The sequence below is a fragment of the Chionomys nivalis genome, chromosome 10 (genome assembly GCF_950005125.1).
Source record: "Chionomys nivalis chromosome 10, mChiNiv1.1, whole genome shotgun sequence".
NCBI classification, from domain to species: domain Eukaryota; kingdom Metazoa; phylum Chordata; class Mammalia; order Rodentia; family Cricetidae; genus Chionomys; species Chionomys nivalis.
Window position 1 is genome coordinate 6279483 of NC_080095.1, and position 23586 is coordinate 6303068.

The 23586-nt window shown below is 42.7% G+C and overlaps 1 protein-coding gene across 3 annotated transcripts in view; it reads right to left on the reverse strand.

Moving 5' to 3' along the window:
- The window catches only part of Ncapg2 (non-SMC condensin II complex subunit G2), a 63603-nt gene extending 56521 nt beyond the window's left edge, over positions 1-7082 (reverse strand). Inside the window, exons 1-5 of one of the 3 annotated variants that reach the window (XM_057783216.1) lie at positions 7038-7082; positions 6009-6135; positions 5479-5596; positions 756-944; positions 180-294 (exon numbers count right to left, since the gene is read on the reverse strand). In XM_057783216.1, coding sequence (XP_057639199.1) covers positions 180-294; positions 756-944; positions 5479-5556 — 382 coding nt within the window. In that variant the 5' untranslated portion in view covers positions 5557-5596; positions 6009-6135; positions 7038-7082. Of the gene's footprint in view, positions 1-179; positions 295-755; positions 945-1385; positions 1452-5478; positions 5597-6008; positions 6136-6654; positions 6714-7037 lie in introns of those variants that run through there. The other 2 variants (XM_057783215.1, XM_057783217.1) reach the window with 2 other exon arrangements.
- Between the last annotated feature and the right edge of the window lie 16504 nt (positions 7083-23586).

The window sequence follows — 23586 nt, forward strand, 5'->3', positions numbered from 1 at the left end:
AGCAACTCAGAGCCCTCATCAGCAGAGCTAACTCGATTCCTCTGGGGGTCCTGAGAGAAGAGAACATGAGTGCCAAGGCATGCCTTTAAAGTTCTGTTCCAGATTGCCACACACTCGTGAAAACAGGTGACTTCTTAAAAGATGTCATGTGAGTGCCCGCTACTGAACATGCCACTTACCATTTAATATAACAGCACACTCCAGGAGGGCCCCATAGTTCTCATGTTCATTTATTACAGATACAGAAGCGAGAATTACAGATGTAATTGCATGTATTATTTCTATGCTCTTTTTCTATAAATAAAACACAAGGGAGATAAAATAAGAAACACCCAACTTAAAAAAAAATTGAATAGCTAATAAATTTCTAAAATGAAACCACCTCTAGCTTATTGTAAAAAAACAGATTAAAATTAAATGTAAGTCAAGAGTCCTAAAAGAATCATAACACTGTGTAGCAGAACAGCAACAGCAGGGCTGGTCAGCATGTAAAATTACAATGAACAGAACTGGCATATAGCACATTTATTTCTTAACTTGAAAGTTCAACTATTCAAATCTGGCACGATGAATGCACGCCTTTAATCCCAGCACTGAGGAGGCTGAAGCAGGTCATCTCTGAGTTCAAGGCCAGCTGGGTATGCCTGTGAGTTCCAGGCTGGCCAGGACTAAAAACAAAGATCAATAATTCAAATAAACAATCTTTTCTTAACAGACAGTAAAAAGGAACGTTTTTATTTCTAAAAGACAAGTACCATCTTAGGACTGGGCTCTGATTCCATTCCATCTTCACCCTGGTCTTCCACTGTCTGCCACCCATCCACCGGGCTTTCTAACAACGTTTCTGTCAGTAAGTCCTTCAGCCTTTGCCATAATTCCTCTTTCTGTTTCCTTGATAATTCGTCTAGTAACTCACTTAAACTGAAAGGTTCAGAAGAATCTTTCTGTAAAATAAATTTAAAAAAATACAAAATATGAAAAATTAGTTGTACTCTTTTCATACTTGTATTAATAGAAAAATTTAAGTATTAAATTAGTTACATGTTTAAGCATTTGGTTAGTTTTCAAATCCTTTTCAAATAGGGAAAAAGAACAGGATTACCAAACAGAAAGCATCAAATCTCTCCTCTGCCTCTTTTTCCTTAGAACTTTAAAGTTTAAAATTTCACCACCCACTTAAAAATCCCTAAAATCAATTAAAATGTCAACACCCCACCTCAGCTGTCAAGTATGCTGGAGGTAACGAAGGCAACAGGAACAGCAACAAACAAAGGCTCAGATTCCCTTCCTTCCATGTCTTTGTCCACATCATCTGCTCCTCAGCCCTAAACAGCAGTCTCTGCCTGAGTCACTGAGTCCCTAGCACCTCTGACTTCTATTCTCACCTGGACAGACTGCCCAGGTCACTCTGACACAGTAAGTGTCAGACGAAGTGCAAAACCCAATAAAAGGCCTTTCCAGCAGCTGCTCTGGGACAGTCCAAGTTCAGCCTAGAGAATTAAACCAGCATCAGTGAGGCTATATGGCAAGTTAATAACAGATCATTCATTAATAGCACAGGCATGCTACAGAGCACCAATGAATAAGTACTAAAGAAATACATGGTTCACAAATGACAAATTTATGGTCACCATAGTAACAGACTCTGGAAAGAAGTATTCACAGATACAAAAACAAACAGATAGAAGTGTGCCAAGGAACAGGTCATCTACAGTTACGGGTTTCCTCAGGTTGCCCGCGGATACAACGGGAAAGCAGGAAGCTACTACTGAACACCCAATGACCCCCATAAAACAGGGCTGTCCTGAGAGGCCGACACTGCTAAGTGGCTCCTGCTGGAGAGGAGACACTAGATCTGGCTGGATTGGCTAATAGAAAAAAGAATAAAAAAGAGCCACCAACACCTTCAAACCTTCAGTACTGTGGCAATTCTAGATACTGTCTAGAATTCTGGGTTAAAGAGCATTTAAGAGATGTGACAGCTACAGGCACAGCCTGATGCTGAGCTGGATCCTGGAGCAGGAAAAGTGACTATAGCTCACCTACTTATGTTTCAACAATTGTCACAACATAAATAGGTACTGAAAATAATTGTTAAAGTGTCATCTTGAGGATCTTAATGCAGTTTTATATACAGTGGAATTTTATTCAGTTGTACAGAAAAATGAAGTTTGAAGGAAAATTGATAGATCTACAGAATACTGTGTAAACGAAGGTGACCCAGACTCATCACAAATTGTCTGCTCTTTCTCATATGCAGATTTTAATTTTAATGCTTATATGTGTTATGTATATAAGTGGGTGTGAAAGTGGGTGTAGGCTGTTAAACTCCATAAAAGACCGTGGAAGGGCAGAAAGTGGTACTGGGGGTAAGGAAACGCACCACAAAAATACACATGTGAACTGCAAGCAGAAAGGCAGACACTGAGGGTGGGAGCACATGGGAAGAGGGCAAAGAGACAGGGAAAAGTGAAGAGAAAAATTAAAAATTAATGTGAAAAATAACATAATGAATTGCAAGTTTAAATAAAACTTTCAAAAAAGTACAGGGCTGGGGAGACCCAAGTTTGGATGCCGTGAACTCATCTAAAAAGCTGAACATGGCAGCCTGACTCTACGACAAAAGATAAGAGGATCTCTGGAAGCTCTTGGGTTAGCTACAAGAGCTTACATGGAAAAGTTCCAGGCTAATGAGATCCTGTCTCAAACAAGAGATGGAAGACGGCCGGGCGATGGTGGCGCACGCCTTTAATCCCAGCACTTGGGAGGCAGAGGCAGGCGGATCTCTGTGAGTTCGAGACCAGCCTGGTCTACAAGAGCTAGTTCCAGGACAGGCTCCAAAGCTACAGAGAAACCCTGTCTCGAAAAACCAAAAAAAAAAAAAAAAAAAAAGAGATGGAAGACATCTGAAGACCTGAGACCCCATGTGGCCTCCACATGTGTACCCCATGTTAAACGGATACACTCAAGTATACACAAGAATTCCAGACGTAGTTAGTGGTTACCAGTTGCTGTATTCTTTATCCTAGAATCATTCTTTGTTTCGGAACCTTTAACACAGTTGTAGGCATGTAACTCCAACCCCAAATATTGGGGTGCATTTTTCTAAAACAAAAATACTTTCTTAAAAATGTTATCATTAGCTCCATCCCTCCATGGATCACAGCTCCCCCACCTCCCCACACCCACTGCACTGCACTCTACGTACTAATGCTCCACATGTCTGAGGCTAGTTTGTCTGTTTCTTCTCTTGTCTGCTCTCTTGGTGTTTTCCCTTCCCACACACGAATGATAGCGACTGTGAAAGCTGGCCACTTACTTCTATCAACTCCTAATCTTTCTCAAGGAAAAGCATCATCCTTACTACAGCATTTGTGTTTCTCAGAGACTTACTGTGTGCTACTATTTTCTATTAGATTCCTGCCTTTAGTGTGTCATAGGCAAAATATCTTAGGATTGTGCTTCTAGTTCTATTGTCCCCAATAATCTCTGTGGGCTATTTGAGACAACTCAGGCTGTCCTTGAACCCATCATGTAGCCTAACAAGCTTCAACTCATGGTCCTTCTGCCTCAGTGTTCTGAGTGCTATAACTGCCAGTATGCACCAACGGTGGCTGTGAGTAATGCACATGTCGGAGCACAGCGACTCACTCAGATGGCGAGACCCCACCAACAAGCCTCAAACTGATACACTAATAAATATTTCACTAAGATATCTGCTAGCTGCCAAGCAACACCACTGAGACTCAGCATTAGCAGGCTGCTAGAATGAAGGGACTTCAGAAGCACAGATCCTCAGTAGGTCACTACTATACCCTTGTGTGAGTACATTTGCCTTTCCATTGTGTATGTACATCTGTGCACTTGTGTGAAGATCAGAAGAGCTCACTGACTGCATGGAATGCTGCCTATCAAGCTCTAGGAAATCCTCCTGCCTCCACTTCCCAATGCAGGGATTATAGTACGCCACATGGGACCTGGCATTTTACAAAGGCGCTAGAATCCAACTCAGATCTCATGCTTATATGGCAAGCACTCTATAACCTGACTCATCTCCCACTCTCCATTTGCCTTTTAGTATCACCATCAGCGCAGATCATTCTAATTTTAGTTAAACTATGACATACAACTTATAACCATAGCCTTCTGGGCATTAATTATGCATGAATTACACTTCTAACACAAAGCAGACACACTTCTACTACAACAGACATATACACGATTATAAATTATATCTTGCTCCTAAAACCACTATGGTATGGTCTGTGAGTTTATGCCTCCGTATAAGAACATGTTATAAGATCATTCGTCTTATGAAGAAAAACAATTTCATAAATGTTGCCAGGAATAAATCCACTATTAGGTTCTCTAATTCTGTGCATTTTAATTTTCACTGTATAATCTTAATTAAGACAGGTCAAGCAAATTGGCTCAGGGCTCCTAGCACAAGGCCAACAGGCACTCTAGTCCCTCAGTGTACCTGCACCACACACCACCACACCCTTCACCACACATCATTACATCCAAACAAACTGTGCTGTTATGTCCGCAGTTAAGGCTTCCCAATTCCACCGCAAATCCAGCACCAGTGCTAAGCAGCACTACTGTCTCCAGCTACCTGGCTTGGTCCTTCAACCTGCTCTGCACAAGCAGGCAGACGAGCATTCCCAGAGGGGAATCTTTCTTCCCTCTTCTTCTTGTCTTCTTTCCTAGTTTCCCCTCTACTCTATGGTTCCTCTCCTGTCTACATGCTGGCTACTCTCTGCACAATGGACAAACTCTGAACTTCCTAAAATTGCAAAGAGGGTTTCTGCAGTCATTTGGACGAAAGGTGTCCCCCATAGGCATGGGTATTTGAACATTTGGTCCCCAGTTGGTGGCACTGTTTGGGAAGGTTTAAGTGATACAGCCTTGATGAAGGAAATACATCACTAAGGTCAGGCTTTGAGATTACATATCCTGACCCCACTTCTAGTTTGCTCGGACAAGCTTGCAGTTGTGGCTGTAAGCTCTCAGCTCCCTGCTCCTGCTGGCACACCTCCCCACCATGATGGACTCTTACCCTCTGGAACCATAAACTAAAAGTGAGCTCGTTTATATGTTGGTTTGGGTCATGGAGCTCCACCACAGCAACAGAAAAGTAATACAGCTTCCCATCTCTGCTGCCTTTTCCCCTGCATCTATGGCTGCATTCTGGCCCTGCTGACCCTCTTCAGGTTAAAACACAACCTGCCTTCTCCAGTCCTCAGGGACTCAATTCAATGAGCTCTTTGGCTAATTCCTCTTTATATTCTATTTTTTACCTCAGCCCAAAAGTGGGTCCATTTAATTCTAAAGAATTTACTTATCTTTCTAAAAATAAACACTCACCTCCCCACACAAGAACTCACTGGGAGAAACTGTATTTCACTTAGGAACATGATCTTAGAATGTTAATGTCCAGAGTCAAAATGACAGTAAAAATAAAACACAACTTACATCAAGTTGAACAAACTGCAGAAACTCCTCAACCAGTTCCTTTGAAACCGCTTGGACAAATGTCTCTCGTTTTTCCATGACAGATGAAACTGTCTCTAAGGGAGCCTGTTTTACAACCCTGGTAGGAAATACAATCAGACCAGAAAAACGTGCAAATTTTCCCGTAGGAGTTAATTTGATACGAACATTCAAGATTGATAAATTTGTATACATCTATATAAGATGGTCTCTAACAACATTCTGACACAAACTTATAATAATCTGAAAAAAATATTTACTGACGATGTCATAAACAAAATATCTAGTTCATTACACTGTGAATGAAACTACCAGCTAAGGAACAAGAAATCTGAACTGCCTCGGGAATCTTTCTCTTTTAAATGCTGGCTTGGGAAGAACTGACTTGTGCAACAGGTTCAAGCTGAGCCCCACAGCTGAATTCTTCAGACTCCTAAAGTGCTGTTCCTCCGAGAAGATCCCAACCAACAAATCCTCTCTTGTTTTTCAAGTGAGAATGAGAATGAGGTCACCTGGGAACTTGTTAGAGGGTGCATTCGAGCCTCGCTTCAGCAGCCTCCTCTTCACCCCTACAGGATAATGAGAGCTCAAGGGACCTTGCTCATTCTCCTTCCTGCATGAGATCTCCCAGGAAAACACCTGCCCAAAACATATCATATAAACTTAACAATAGTTACAGCAAGGGATAGACCATATTTGCAATAGGACCTCTCATCTTATTAAATTTAAAAAGCTCCTATGCTTTACAAATACAGGAATATGGAAAATTATTGGCAGTAATTATGGAGACAGTGAATCACAATGACAATGTATTCTTATTTTAAAGTGAATAAAAGGAGAAAATAGCCTCAGTTTGACAACTCCTCACAACAGTAAATCTTAAATACAGTCACTTCGTTCCACGATTCAAATGACTGAACTGTGAACCATAATTTTTTTTTCTGATGAATAAAATGGAGAAAGGCTGAGGACCATTTCCTAATTCTGGTTACTGTTCTTGTTTACGCAAGTGTATTTGGCAACTTAGTCTGTCAAATAATGTCTACAGCTGCTAGACTTACAAAATGATACGCCATTTTTTGTCTCTTATTAGCTCAGAGCCAAGAACCTCTCTAGATCAGCCCTAGGTGTAGTTTTGGGGTGCCCCCTATGTCATACCAAGTACAAGTCCAGTCGTCCGCTGTGAGCGTCAGGTCCTGGTCTGAGGTCCTCTCCGGAGTTCTCTCTAGTCAGCCTCGAGTCTTTTTCTGAGAGATCTCTCTAGTCATACCCAGGTCTCCTTCCGGGGTCCTCCCTCGTCCGCACCCAGGTCCTAGTCAGGCCGGGTTCAAGGCTGAGCTCCTCCCTGGTGAACCCCCGTCCTGGTCTAGGGTCCTTCGTAGTCTGCTCGGGTCCTGCTCTGCCCTCCCGCAGCACCTCTCCCACTCCACAAGCGTTCGAGACCGATGGCGGCCGCGGACTAGAGACCCGGACTCGTCGCGTCGCCCAACCGCGGCCGCCCGCCGCCAGACAACCCAGTCAACTCACTGCGCAGTGCTCACCTCACCAGGGACCCATCGTTTCCCGCGCTCGGACCAGATTCAAACACACCCGCGCGCCGCCCTGACGCGCCCGCCCCTCACCCCGTCACCAGTTGCCGCTCTCACGAGAACGGACGCTATCCGGGCCACGCCCGCGCGCGTCATCGCGGCGACCAGGCTCCGCCCCCGCTGGCCAAGCACCGCCTCCTGGCAAGACTTGAGCCGCACCCGGAGTCTCTTTCGCGCGCCCTAGGACGCGCACGCGCAAGACCATGCTCCCCCCCTTTGTCCCCCGCCCACACACACACACGTTAGAGTGCTGACGTTACTTGGTGTTTCTTGCCCGCTTCCCGGCGAAAGATAGTGGAGCAGACGAGGGGAGAGAGAGGAAGAAGAGGAGAACAGGGGCAGAGGAAGGAAGGAGAGGAGTACTAGAACAGAGAGAAGGAAACAGATGACCGAGGAGGACGAAGGGGTGTTTTATCTAAAAAGTTGGAACAACCAGTGAGATGTTTGCCCTCTCCCCTCCCCCACTAGATTCTAGAAGACAGACGCTGGGTCATTCTCTCCCCTACAGACACAGCTCAAGCCCTAACACACTCCAGGTTGTAGACCAGCCTTCTATAAGATTGTCTGAAGTCACCTCTGTTCTTAAAACCTTACAGTGTGGCTAAAGAAAAAGGGCAGAGTTAAAATTGGACCTCATCGCAAATAACTATAAAACAGACTGGAATAGTTAAAATTGACTAAAATAATGCCTTTGACCATGACAATATCTTTAATACTGGACCAACTGTGAAGTGCACAGCCTAGGAATTTATTTCTTTTGGAGTTGCATAGGGTAGACCATTACCTGACTCAGATTCAAACGGTGTGAAGCGCACAATGGCTCTGCAGTCTGACTCAGGACTCACAGCAACCCTCTCCAAAGAACACCAATGCTATCATATCAGTTCCTTGAAAAATACTCTCAGAAATATTTTCTGTCATACAAAATTTGGAAGCATGTGTAGTAGCATAAGCCTGTAATCCAATCACTCAGGAAGCTGAGGCAGGATGCTAGATAGCTCCAAGCCAGCCTTGGACACATACAAAGAACTTATCTTAAAACTAGCGAGGAACCAATAGAGTCCTATTCAAAGTGAGGTTTTAAAGCCATGCTGGACAAAACCTTCCAGTGCTGGGTGGCTATGAAGAGTTCTTGCCCTTTAAGAGAGCCCAGGAATGAACAAGACCCTGCCCAGTGATGAGTCATTGATTCTGAGAAAGGCTCACAACTTGTGACTAATTAGGAAGTGATCATAGAAACATTTCTTTCCCTTTGGTGGTTTCGTGCTATACTATTTGTGAGAGTAAATTTAATACAGATCATCAGAGTATAAGAATTAAGGAAAAGCAGAACTGAAAGCTTCAGGCAGGCCCTTTAACTGGACTCAACAGGCTCCGCAGTTCCCTTGCTGACCTGAGAGCTGAGCCATGCTCTGTGAACCCCTCAGGATGGAAGTGCTGGACTGTGGGAAAGAAACAAGTGAGGAAGACAGAGTCTCCTGGATGTGGCCACCCACTTCTCAGCTGAGCGGAACAGGGAGAGGCGAAAGAGCTAAGTGGTGAGGTTCAAATGTGACCTCAAGAATAAGTCCTGTTCGTTCCTCTTCCAGGTTGTAATCAATTCCCTTATATCCCTGACCCTTCTAGAAAGGTACTGGAAGGGACAAAATGTTGAGGAAAGGTGAGCCTGTCCCCACACTCCAACTCTGACAATCTTCACGGTGCTACAGCCACCGGCTGCTGAGAGGTACTAGATGATAATCTTCGCCACCACTGTATTTCCTTGAAAGAAATGCACGTGGTGTATTTGTGTGGGGAAAATGCTTTCCTGCCATTAGGACAACTTCATCTCTTTTCACCTGCACTGCTCGCCGTTTATGCCATCCGAGAACTGCTGGTCCAGATTTAAAGCCTTCCTGAGACACACAAACACTGAATTTGGATCTTTATCATTGTCTCCCATGGGAACTCTGGCTTGACACAAAAAAATGAGACCAGGGTGCTGGAGATGCAGCCCAGTTGGTAGAGTATTTGCCTACAATCAGTGAAATCCTGGTGCCACTCCATAGCATCAAATAAGTTGGAAGTGATGGGGCACGCCTTTAATCACAGCACGGGAACTAGAAGCTGAAAGTCAACCTCAGCTAAAAACTTAGTTCTCTGCAGCTTGGATACTTGAGACTGTCTTTAAAAAACCTATCACTGGCTCGGTTTTCAATTTTTTGCTCCTTCCTAAGTGCTTCAGCAACTTAAAAACCTTATTTACATGATAGTCTAAATCATCCTGAGCTTCTCCTAGCTCACAAAGACTATACCACAGAACCCAGCCAAGCCACCAGTCTTGGGTTCCTCCTGAGTTAACGTCTCTCTTAACCTTTGTGAGGCAGACCTATCCAGTCCAGTTAATATCAAACACAATCTCCCTAATGCCCAGCTTCCACCATAATACCTGTCTTTCCTCTATTGTCTTCTGCTTTCTGATATTCACGAGGACCACAAACAATAAAACCAAGTGTCCAGAATGACTCAGTTCATTGGAGACTTGTTTATCCCATAGTACTTCAAATATCAGAACTTTTATCTCTAGGAGGAAAAAATGTTTATGTTACTGAATTTCTCTACATCCACAGCACTCAGACTGAGCCTGTATGTGTTGGAGGAGAGGGCCCGCTTGTTTGTCCTGGCCACCTGGCTAGCTTATACCCGAAATAACCACACATCTTCCTTCCTGGGAGCAGGCTGCCTTCATGGCCTGCTGTGGTCTTAGGACCCACGGGACCTGCAGCATTTTACTTAAACCATTACAACCTCCATAAAAGGACTGACCACCCAGGAGGTAGAACCAATAAAGGGCCCTCTGACTAGTCCTTTTTACCCACAGACACTGTGTGAGCATACAGCCATGGCCTAACAAACCATGAAAGTCCCTCACCACAAACACTACTTTCCCTTTCTTCCTTGGTCCTTGTCTTCGAGCTCACGTGCCGACTCTCTTACGGCCGAGAGCAACTGACGTCTTGCAACTGGGGCCACTCTCCGGAATTGTCTGAAGGCTCTCTTGCTTTATGGGGACTCCCAACTGTTCTTTCTAGTGTGGACTGTTGGATTTCCTCTCCTAGTCTCTCTTCTCAACTAATCTGGTTATGTGAACACAAGTTAAGAGTCATTAGGGTGGTTGTTGGTCTCTTAATTCATGGAAAGGCTTTGGCCTTTCACTGTGGTTGAATCCCCTTTCCCTTTCATTAGAACGTTTTACTCACACTGCGACTACTTTCACTAGCTTGACCCTGGAGCCAAGCGTTTGGGCCAACATGTGTCTTCTGCTCAGCTGTGTCTTCTGGCTGCTTCCTCTTTGCTGCCCCTCCTCACATGCCCCTCCTGGGGTCCATCATGAATGGTGCCCTTCCCCAGTGGGGAAGCTTGTACCTGTTTACCCTTGCCCAGCTGCAAACATTTAACTAGAACTTGCACTATGTGGCCATTGGCCCCATTGGGAACTCTGAATAAGGCAGGCATAAACCCCAGAGGGGATGGGTGCCAGTGCACTTTGCCAGACAGATGTCACCCATTATTCCCCCTTTGGCACACTTAAACATATATGTGTAATTACTGGCACCCATTCCTCTTTTGTGTATGCTTTGGCCCAAACATGGGAGCAGGCCACACAAGCTATCAAGGTACTAAAGACAGCCATGTAGGTTATGAGGGAACCCTGGGCAATAAAAACTGACAGTAGTCCAGGGTATTCCTCTCAAACCTTTAAGGACTTCTTACAGAGCTGGAAAATCAAACGCACAACAGGGATTCCCTATAATCCCCAAGGCCGGGTTATTTTGGAAAGAATAAGCCACTCCCTAAAAGGAGATCTGGCCAAGGTCTCCTCAGAAAATAAAAAGGATCCTCACCAAGCCTTGGTGGAAGTCCTCTTTGAAAAAAAAATTTCTTGGCCTTTGATGAGGAGGGCCTTAGTTCTCTTATAAACACTTGTAAAGCATGTGTCTGCTCTCTTTCCGGTTGCTGGATCCGGTTTCTGTTTTCCGTTCAAGCAGAGGATTCTGATTTGTGAGTTTACCCCTAAATAAACAATCATCTATTTCTCAATTCTGAGCTAGTGTGGGATTCCTTTTAAGCGTCCTTCCACGTTTGGCGCCCACGTGGACGGCCTAACGGCCGAGCCGGTCCACAAACCAGACAGTCTCCCAACCCAGCTTGGCTTGGCTTTTTTTTTTTAGAATCCCCACCACAGCAGAGTTTACTGCATGTGGCAACTTGGAAATTTACCAAGCACACGCACAACTGCTGCATTCCCTGGAGCAGTTCCTTGCTGTGAGGTTCCTTGCTGTGTGCGACTTCTACAGCTTCCCGTTTCTGCTAGCTGCCCGTGAGTTCTGGTTTTCTTGCTCCATGTATGGAATTGATTTAATTGCTTTTAATTTGTCAAGCAAAACATATTTCTCAGTATTTAACCAGTACCAAGGCAGAAAACTAAAGCGGCTCAGAAACTAAAGCAGGCCAGGATCATTCCTGTGGCCACCGGTTGCATTGCTTCTACTCGCAACTCTGCAATCACAACATCTGCTGGACAATAAAGATTACAGTTTACTGGATCACATAACAGATAATTAATAAACCAATATTGCAGACTACATTAATATTGCAACTTTTAGTAAATTGTTTGCTAATAGTATGGATTGTTTATGTGAGGCTTATACGGTTATAGGAAATACTTCAATTGATTGGGTATTGGGATACAGTTTTCTTCTTCATATTCTATAATTAAGAAAGAATATGGCACTTTTAGGAATGATACAATTTTTACAGACTAATAATGAACAGCCAGTTGACAAGATTAATAGCATCAAAAATCAAAAGGTGCCTGAAAAATTAATATTATTAAAAAGGATAACATTAATTTGATAGACAAAATTGAATCCATATCTAAGGGTACTAAGAAGTTATCCAAGAGAATTCATACTGATGAATTTGACAATCAAAATTTGTTAAAAAGTTATGATAAGTTAGAAGATAGACTATCTCTCTCCAGGATGGCAATTTGTACACTATTCAAGTAATGTCCAAGGATGAGATCTTATCTTTAAAGGAGAAACTTCAGACCTTGGAATCACATGTGCAGAATGAGGAACAGACTCTAGGTGCCTCAATGAAATCACTAGAAATATATACAGGCCAGGAGATTCAGGCTATACAAAAGACAATAATAAAAAGATTTGAAATAAGCCAGGCAGTGGTGGCACACACCTTTAATCCCAACACTTGAGAGGCAGAGGCAGGTGGATTTCTGTGAGTTCAAGGCCAGTCTGGGCTACAAGAGCTAGTTCCACGACAGGCTCCAAAGCTACAGAGAAACCCTGTCTTGAAAAATCAAAAAAAAAAAAAAAAAAAAGATTTGAAATAGTTGAGGAAATTATTGGAGCTGATGAACAGGGAAAGAGATACAAGGACAGTATTCAACATGGCCAGTAATTGTCAGAGATGACTTACCCAAGGTTTTGGCTTCCTACCCTGTAATCTACTCTGACAAAGCATCAAGTTCTAAAAGCCCAAAAGGATCCAAAGAAGGTAGACGTATACCTATATGAATGAATGATCTAAAAGAAATTAAGCAAGCTGTTGTAACTTTTGGCTTGCATTCCGCATTTGTAAAGGAGATGATAAAGTCATGGTCTTCTAGCATTAAAGCAATGCCACATGCTTGGATTCAGTTAGTTTCAGCATTCCTGGATGATGGGTCTCAATTAATGTTTAAATTTTATCTCAGAGAAGAGGCCCAAATTTTGGAACAACAGGGAAAAGGCCTTGAGACTTTCCAAGATGAAATTCTTGGTGAAGGCCCTTATGGTGACCCACAGGTTCAAGCTCTTTATGCTGAACAAATCATGTCCCTATGCCACAAAGCAGTCTTAAATGCTTGGGACAGGATTCAAGAAATAAGAAAAAGCATTGAATCATATACCAGGGTTAAACAGGGCCAGAGAGAACCCTTTACTGACTTTTTACAAAGATTAACTAAGGCTGTACAAATAGGAGTAAAAGACCCAGATGCTAGATGAGTACTTATTAAATCTCTGGCTTTTGAAAATGCCAACTTAGAATGCAAAAAGATACTTGGGCTTTTAAAGGTTAGATCAGCATCTATGGATAAATGGATCCTGCATACAATGAATATTGAGACATTTCACTATAATACTGAATCTTGGGTAGGAGAAGCAATTTCCAAAGAAATGAGGAGACATCAAAATGCCAAATGCTTTAAGTATGGTAGACATCTCAGAAGGGATCGAAGACAAGGAATTCCTAGGAATAATATCTCTTCTGGGAATGGCAATAGGAAGACTCAGCCTTAAGGTATATGTAGAAGGTGTGGCAAAAGCCGACATTGGACCAATTAATGCAGATCAACGAAAGACAGACAAGGGAACCCGATACTATCGGAAACACCTTGAGGGGCCTCTTGCAGGCCCCCAAGCCTAAAGTGGCCCAGTCATTTGCAGTAACTGTGACACGTCTCGCCAGGAAAATTAAAAAATCCAGAGCCTTCTCTAAATGACCATACTGTTCTAGATGATGGCATAAACATGGAGGATAAGTCAAAAATTCCAATAGGAGGGCTGGAGAGATGGCTCAGAGGTTAAGAGAACTGACTGCTGTTCTGGAAGTCCTGAGTTCAATTCCCAGCAACCACATGATGGCTCACACCCATCTATAATGAGATCTGGTGCCCAGAACCCTATATACATAATAAATAAATTAAAAAAAAATTTTCAATAGGAAATAGGAAACGTATATTCTGGCAGATTTCTATAAATGGTCAAAAAACAAAGCTAAGAGTGTGTATAAATGCCATTGTAATTGTTGGTTTGATAGACACTGGAGCAGATGTGAGTATCATCACTCCAGAATCTTGGCATCCAAATTGGCCTCTTCAAGAGTCAGATGTTCAATTACTAGGAATTGGAACCATATGTCAAGTTAAACAAAGCACGAGATGGGTTGACTGTATTTGGCCAGAAGGTCAAAGAGGGAAGCTAAGGCCATATGTGGCTAATATTGCAGTAAATTTATGGGGTCGTGACCTGCTATAGCAATGAAATACCCAGATTAACATTCCTGCAGTCCCAGGATCTTATAATTCTGGGAAGGACATTATAAGGTACTACATACAAAGGTCACCAGTCATTCAGGCTGTACAAGAACATAAAGCAACTAGCAAACCTTTAGAGGTACTAAAAGCCCAACCATTAAAATGGTTAACTGACAAGCCTATATGGGTTAAGCAGTGGCCTCTAGCTCAAGATAAGTTGCAGGCTTTAGAACAGCTGGTACAAGAGCAACTAGATGCTCACCATATGGAAGAATCTACAAGCCCTTGGAATTCTCCTGGTTTTGTTGTAAAAAAATAAATCTGGTAAATGGAGAATGGTGACAAATCTAAGAGCTATCAATAAGGTAATTCAACCTATGGGCCCTCTACAGTATGGAATCCCTCTGCCTTCTCTATTACCAAAAGGATTGCCTCTTATTTATTTGTAAGATTGTTTCTTCACTATACCTTTACAAGAAAAGGATAGAGAAAAAATTTGCCTCCACAGTGCTTACTTATAATAATTCTCATCCTACTAGGAGATATCAATGGACTGTCGTCCCACAAGGAATGCTCAAAAGCCCCACATTGTGCCTATACTTTGTATTAGCCATTGGAAATAATATGTAAGCAATTTTCTAAGTCTATAATTTACCATTACATGGATGACATTTTGCTATCCGATTCAAACATGGATACTTTAGAAATAATGCTTGAAGAAGTAAAGAAAATTTTGTCAAAATAGTAATTACAAATTGCTCCTGAAAAAATAGATTGCCTTTGGTAGGACTGCCATTTTTACTATGCTGATCTTTCCTATCCAAGAGCATGGGAGATCTTTTCATTTTCCGGGATCTCCTTAAATTTATTTCTTCAAAGACTTAAAGTTCTTGTCAAATAGGTCTTTCAGTTCCTTGGTTAGTGTTACCTCAAAATACTTTATGGTATTTGTGGCTATTGTGAAAGGTGATGCTTCTCTGATTTCCCTCTCAACTTCTTTATCCTTCGTGTATAGGAAGGCTACTGATTTTTTTGAGTTCATCTTGTATCCTGTCACATCACTGAAATTATTTATCAGCTGTAGGAGTTCTCTGGTAGAGTTTTTGGGGTCGCTTATGTACACTATGAATTTAAAGAATTGTTTGTCAGTGGGAGGAAGAGTCATGGGAAGAACTAGCAGAAGCTTAAAGAATGTACTAGAAGTGAATATCAGGGGCTGGTGAGTAGAGGAAATTGGCCGTTTCCAAATGAGAAAGCAGTTTGGATTTTGTTGAGAGAGGAGAAAGGAGGGGAGATGGGCAAGATGGTCTAAAGTGAGGCACTTATAGGTTGGGCTGAGAGAGAATCTAAGATGGGTGATGGGGAGAGGAGAACTTTAGAAGGTAAGATCTGTAACTTTGGAGCTGAGGAAATTGAGGGGTGATATGGTGTTAGATTGTCAATCGGAGTGGGGAGGGTAGAAAAGGAAGAGGCCATCTACATACTGAAGCAGGCAGAGGGAAAAGGAGAAGGCAGGCCAGATCTACAGGGCCTGGAAGGGGCCATAGAATCGAGAGGGACAGCAGTAGTGTTAATGATGTGATTAGGCTGAAGGTTTTAGTTGGTTTTGTTTTATTATTACTCTAAATATGGGAGTATTGTAGGGTAAAGATGTAGGGCATAGAAACTGCTTGGATGAGAGGGATTGAATGATGGGTTTGAGCCTCCGAAGCTGGTTAAAGGTAGGGGGGTTGGGGTTTGTAGATATAGACAGAAGGGTTTTTCAGTATAGGAGAGAATGGTTTATGATGAGTAGCAAGGGAAGGAGAAGGGAAGGTACTCCATGCAGGGGGGTTTACTAAGGAAGTTGGCAGAGCATAAGAGGGGTTTGGAATTCTGGAGAGTAAGTGTGAATTAACAGAGACTGAGGAAAGGAAGAGGAGGGATGTAGAGGTGCATGTCAATCTTAGAAAGGATAGTCCCTTCTAGTAAGGGAATAGGATGTGAGGGAATGAGGAAAAAGGAGTGGGGTGTGGTGAGCCCACAAGTGTTATCATTTATAAACATTTGGTGGAGGAACACCAGTCCCATGAGGAGCAGTGGCAGGTCACCCAAGGCTTTGGTGGGTCCCCTTGGAAGATGGGAGACTGCGGTGGGTGAGAGATAGACAGATTTGCCAGGCAGAGAATTTGGGTATAGAGTGTATTTAGTGAGTTATGAAGGGGAAAGGGAAGGAAAAAGGGGGAAAGCGGAGAAGGGGGGAAGAAGGGAGAGGTACAGTAGTTACTTCTTCAGAAGAGGGATGGGAAGAGAGAGAGCAGACTAGAGAGAAGGCAGGGGATCTGCTTGCCTTGGTTGAATGGGGGGGAGGTTGGGAGTGTGTGCAGAGCTTGTCTCTTAAAGGGACAGGGTACCCAGGAGACAGAGAAGGTCAACAAAATAATAACATTTCCATCTTTCTCTTCTAATAAAAAGGTGGAGGTTAAGCATGGCAGGCTGAGAGAATTGGGACAGCGGATTCTCAAGACTGCATCCGTCTTATTTGTGGGCATTGTCTTGGGGGGAGGGGCCTGAAAAAGCTGGGTGGTGGTCACATCCTGGGGTAGCTGGTTGCTTTACTCCTGTCTGGTTTGTAGTGTGGAACTGTCCAGTTTCTCTTGGACCAGGCAAGGTGTTGGCAGAACAGAGGACAAAGTTGAGTTTAGGAAGGAAAAATTTTTAGGACCAGGGAATTGAGAAGGGTGACCTTAAAATTGAGAGTGGTGTATCTGAGCTGTTTAAGGTGGATCATTTAATTCAGCTTTTTCAAAAATCACAAGAATATTTTGAGTTTGTGAGAACATAAGTTCTAGACATATACATTGTATAAACAGCAGCATATTTATGTCAGAATGACTGTGACAGATGTTTTTGCCCAATGAAAAGTATTTTTAAGGCTATGGAAGACAGCATGAGAGAGAAATTTGATAACTTGTACTTGTCCTCACACCTTTATAACTTGCATTTGTATATCTTAAAACATTCTTTATTTAGAACATATTAAGTTATACTGAAATTTGTTTGGTGTGTTTGTTCTTTTAACTGAGAAGACCTCTCAGTTGTCAAACTGTATCAGAGATCTTTGAGAAGGATAAAATTTTTCTTGAGTTATTGATTAAAAAATGACAGAACTTACATGGTTGTCTACCTAGAGCCTCTCCTCAGGTTCCACCATGGTCATTGTGGGTTGTATTTGCCTCTTGCTATTAGAAGCAAGGCCTGTCAGACTCCAGAAGGTCCTGTGTGTTAGAAAATCTGTAGGAAGACAAATCTACCTTGACCTGAGCAGCTAGACTGTTGATTCCAGTGATTCTGTTCACTGTCTGGAGATCTTCAGTTTCAATGAAAGGCAGTTTTCCCCAGTGATTAGCACTTTTACTTGATGAAGCGAACTGTGGATGGACAGTATGGCCACCTGTCTCCTGTCTTCTTTGGAGGAAATAGAGCGCTGCTGCTAGGAGCCAACCTGTCTTTCTGTTATAAAAAGTCTTTTAATAATTAAACATTTAAATGCCATATTCCCCAGATCTCTGAGCAGTTGAGGGCTATTATAGATAAGTTAAAACTATAGCACAGAATCTGCCTGTAGAGCTGGGTCCAAGCTTGACTCTACAGGCTCTCAACTTAACAGGTGATATTTGTACTTGTGAAAGACAAAGAAGAAAAAACTGCTTACAATAAAAGCTTAATGGTAGAACTGACAATAGTAGAGAACAGCTTAACATATTTTAAAGCAGGGTTGGGTCACATATACAGCATTCCCATAAGAGACTCAAAAAGCACATAATCCAAACCAATCTAAAACATAAGGTTTATTGTTTTCTTAGTATGGGATGAGATACAATGAGCAGACAACTGTAACATTTAACAGTAAATATATGTACATTAAAACCAGTTGAACCCAAGTTTTAAACACATATGCACACAGAGTTAAAGCCAACTTATGTTTATACATAATGAAGTCACATGTATGTGCTCACACACACACACACACACACACACATTAAACAGGAGTTGAGCAAAGCAGGTACTTTTAATGGGCCCTACCAAAAGCATGCCACTGTGCAAAACACACATGTAACAGAGTCAGTCAGAGAAATTTAGAGACAAAACATAAGTAAACCGTGAGACTAGGCAAGAAATACTTCAGTAAAGCTTTCAGTACTTGGTCCCCTTAGTCAAGAAGGTGATGAGGTCACCTGACCTGCCCTTAGTCAAAATGGCAGTGAGGTGACCTGACCTTAGTCAAAATGGTGGCAATCACCACATGTAGAATGGAGAAACCACATTTTTAGGTAAGCAGCAGAAATTTTTAAACAGATACAAATAACAAGAGACACATAGAGGCCATGTCGAACATACATTTAAAAGAGAATTACATCCGTGTGGCCATACCATTCACACATTCTTTAATACATGAAGTAGGAAAATTACTCGGCACCGTCTGTAACATGAAGGCCGCCTTGTTGAGGTATCCTGATCTATGTTAGCCATGTGGTTCAGTACCTTTTTCAGTTGGGCAGGTTACATCTTGTCTTTTGGAGGTCTGGGCTGGACTGGGGGAATGGGCTTCTTCTTTTCCAGCATTCTCCTGTTCTCATCGCCCGTCTCTACTTCCTGTCTGGTTGACCCGCCTATACTTCCTGCCTGGCCAATCAGCATTTTATTAAAATACATGATTGACAGAATACAGACAATTTTCCCTCACCAACCGTCCATGTTGCTGCTGGAACTGGAAACAGTTGCCTCACGGATCTTACTAATCTTCCCGATTTCTGCAGGACCAGCGGTAGTGGTGGCCGAGATAGAATAGAAGGAATAGAGCTCGAGAAGGAATACTAGCGAGAAAAAGAACATTTACATGAAGGTGGGGGTGGGGCTGCCCAGGGAAAGGAAAAGTTGAAGGGCTTAAGATGCTGGCGGCAGGACACCAGCAGTCCTGTGTGCTGGTAGAAATTAGAAAGTTCCCACTTTAGGTTATTATTCAAGGGGTACGTAGGCCATGTGCTAGTGCAGATGTGGACAAAATAAGTAATTTGTAAGTAAGGCAGAGGGTTTAGGGCCTCCAAATGACACACCAGTGGGGAGATTCGATGGATAGTTTTTGAGGGTTTGTTTCCCATGGCTAAGAACATGAAAATGGCAAAAACGGCAAAAGCCCAAGGCAACTAACCAGACGTCTCTGGAATAGTAGGGCGTGGTTTGAGAATTAGGCCAGGCCAGTTTCAAGATCTGTCCGTCTTGCAGCAGAATCGACAGCCTGGCTGCTCAGGTCAAGGTAGGCTTGTCTTCCTACAGATGTCTTAGCCCACAGGGTCTTCTGGAGCCTGGCAGGCCCTGCGCTAAACAGCAGAAGGCAAATATGAGCTTCAGTTACCATGGAGGACCCTGAGGAGTAGTTCTAGGTGCCAACCAAATAAGTTCTCTGTCATTTTTTAATCAGTAACTCAAGTAAAAATTTTATCCTTCTCAAAGATCTCTGATGTAGTTTGACAGCTGAGAGGTTTTGTCAGCTTAAAAGGACAACCTCACCAAACAAATGTCAGTAAAATACAAATACAAGACCTGCAAGTTACAAAGGTGTGAGGACAAATACAATTTATCAGATTTCTCTCTCACGCTGCCTTCCACAGTCTTAAAGATACTTTTCATTGTGCAAAAATATCTGTCACAGTCATTCTAACATAAATATGCTATGTTTATACAATGTATATGTCTAAAACTTCTAATTTCACAAACCCAAAGAATTCTTTTTTTTTTTAATTATGTATACAATGTTCTGTCTGTATGTCTGCAGGCCAGAAGAGGGCGCCAGACCTCATTACAGATGTTTGTGAGCCACCATGTGGTTGCCGGGAATTGAACTCAGGACCTTTGGAAGAGCAGGCAGTGCTCTTAACCACTGAGCCATCTCTCCAGCCCCCACTGAAGAGAGAGAACAGCTGGAGAGAAGGCGGCAGGGGATCGGCTTACCTTGGCTGAAGGGGAGGGTTGGGAGTGGGCAGAGCTTGTCTCTTAAAGGGACAGGGTACACAGGTGACAGGGAAAGTCAGCAAAATAATCACAAGTAGTATACAGCAAATGTACAGCTGACAGATTTATTGACTGTCCACGAGAAGTGTATAGCTATACATCCACGTGGACTAACCCACTACAGGCACACGTGTTCTTTGGATAAACCATTGTCAGTTCTGTAGAAAGCTAGTGAAATGATGGCATTTCTCTTTTCTATAGTATCCCAGCAGTGTATAAACCTGACTTTTCCTGTAGGGCAACCAGATACCTCCCCCACTCAGTCAAGTCTTTATTCTCACAGCCAAAATATACATAACAATAGAACCCCCACAAACTTTCTTTATTGATAGTTCTCACTGATAAGAAAGGAGCCTCATACAGGAGGCAATGTGTCAGTTCTAGCAGCAGGCTCAGGAAGGTGTAATCCACTGGCCTTCTGCTCTGACTTAACAGGCTACTAACATTCTGTACGCACCCTTCACTTTAGTTTCAACTAACATAAGATCATAGCCCAGGAGTCATTAAAACTAGCTACAAAAACCTTCCAAGAGACCCCATTTTAACTCAACCAGCTAGATGCTAATGATAATCAAGCCTGTGTTGCCAGTGGTTTTTGTGACTCTGAAAATGCACACTGATACTATTGTTACCACCTACGGGACTGTTAACTTGTCTGCATGCCTATATAAACTGAAAACTTTGTGGAGATCACCCTTTACACATTGTCTTATGCCTTATGCCCTTCTTTCATCTTCCCCCAAGGAATAAAGAAACGTGCAGTAAATGTCTGAGTCAGCATTCCACCCCCCAGATCCCATTCCCAAAACAGTTTTCATTTGTTGTAGAAGTCCTGTTCTGAGCCCGGTGGTGGTGGCACACGCCATTCATCCCAGCACTCAGGAGGCAGAGGCAGGTGGATCTCTGTGAGTTTGAGGTCAGCCTGGTCTTTAAGAACTAGTTCCAGGACAGGCTCCAAAGCTACAGGTAAACCCTGTCTCCAAAAACAAAACAAAAAACAACAAAAATAAATAAAGGAAGAAGAAAGGAAAAGAAGTCCTGTTCTGAACCCTGAGGGAGTGCTGAGGTTAGTACTCATTGCTTCAGATAGTGGGAAAAGCAAAAGCCTATACGTGAGCAAATTGAGGGTGGAGTCTGGAGGGATCTGGAGGCTGTGCACTCCTACTATGGGTAAGGGGGATGGGTGAGCGGGGTGACAGAGGAACGTGATGAAGCAATGTGACCCAGAAGTGAGGTTCTATACTCCTAACAGTGTTTGCTATGGGCTTAGGTAGGTAGGTCAATATCACCAGATATCTGAGAAGGATAAATTATTGAAGGAGGTATGGTTATGTATTAATTAAAATTCAGAGACTTTTTCATTACTTAGATAGTAGCCCTGGGTTCTGGAGGTCTGGATGGCTGGGCAGTGATGGCAGGTCTTTTGCTACCGTACAGGGCAGTGGGCCTTTGGCTGTCAGATTCAGGTCAGAGATTTTTTTTTTAGAGGAACTTGGGAAAACTGATCTTATTTTGACTGGGCAGAATACAGCAATTGACCCAAAAATGTTTACAGTTTGAGCAAAGCTGTGGCAGCATGCCAAGTGTGGGCAGTTTTAGCTCAGTTTTATCATTACCAAAATCCAGGGGGAGTGGTGGTTGTTGTGCCTTGTCTTTGTTTAGTTTACTGTCCTCCTAGAGACCTCAAGCAGCTGTTTCTTGAGGGAAATGAGAAGGCAGGTGGCTAGGAGAAAAAAAAATATATTGTAATTATTGGCCCTAGAAATGGGGCTAGTCATGGGAAGAGTCATTAACTGCCAGAAAGAATGGGACAGAGAAGTGCCCTGGTTGTACAGGTGAGGCTTGGGTTATAAGTGGGACACAATAGCAGATAAAACCAGATTTTAGTTGGTAGGTGTCCTTGATCCAGGAGAGTTGGTACCAATGGTGAAGTCCCGAGAGCTGGTGCAGGTGTTGGTGTTGTCTGGAGAGCGCTTTGTAAGTTGGTCTTGGCCCAGACAGCAGGAGTGACCTGTAAATATGCTTGAAAAATGGGTGGGGTTAAAATAGGCTCTGGAGACTGTTAGTTTTTTTACCAGACCTGATTTTTGATAATACAGCAGAAGTTTTTCAGGAACCTGCAGATAATTTGTTAAAGGGAATTGGCAACGCTGAGCCTCTGAAGATAGATACACTGAAACCTGCTAGTCCCGCACTGTGAAGCCTGTTAAAGAGGCATACCCGTCTGTAGTTTAACAGGAAACTTAACAAATGAAGTAATGAGCTACCAGTACCTTAAGTCATCAAATGCCATTAGACAGATCTAAGGGGAATAAATGAGCAGAAATGAAATAGCATTTTTAGCTAAGCAGGCAATCCCAAGTCTCTCCTTTGTTTTTGGAAAACACCAGCCTAGAAGCAGTGCTTGTAGTTAGCTGCTGAGTACAAGGGGCCCAAAGATTTTCCTGTGGGGTGTATGTGTGAAGATTTAGTCTACCTGTTTGGGCAGGATGAGAAGATCAATTCCCCGGGTGGTATCCAGGAAGCTGAAGAGGTAGAAGGCCTCGTTTTGCTGTGTGGGTGGCTTTGCAAAACCCAAAGGCAAACTTCTGTAACCATGTATCTTCTTGAGGATGCTGTGGGAACTGGCTTGTCTCTGTGTTAGAAGCTCTTTTGTTAAATGCCATCCTCTCAGATCTGTAAAGGCACTTGAGAAATGGGTACCATTACCTGTTATATTTAAACTAGGCATATAAGCTAAATTTAGACATGTATTTTATCCTATTAATTATAGCTTACCAATGCTAGTAAATGTAAGAGGATTAAAAGGAATATTTTAATAAGTCAAAGAATACTAATACATGTGAGTACTCTTACCCACAATGGTGGTGGGGTCAAAATGGGGGTTACCCACGAGTTTGTATTTTTCCAGAGCTGTTGTAATCTGGAGCTAAAAGTTTTACAGATCTTAAAACACGCACACATACACACAGAAATAAAACAAGCATACTGTAAAATCAAACACACATACTCACAGAGAAATAAAGCAAGCATATTGTGAAAACACACCCATATATTCACACAGACATACTGTGGTCACATAATTCTAACAGACAGACAAATAAAATACTTTCAGGAACCTGTGTCAGTTGACCAACTTGAAAATCCCAGTGTAGGTAGGTGGCAGAAGGCAGAGAAGCACACAGGGCTGGTCCCATTAAGAACCAGATTAGCACACATCTAGAAACCATGGACTTATGGGAGCTTGTTTTTTCATTAGGTATTAGGTAGCCTTAATTTAAAAGGATTTTTTTGTTAAAGGCAGCTCAAGTGTGTTTGAGGATCCGTCTTTGAATTGCAAGAACTTATTTAGAAGCCCATGCCAAATCT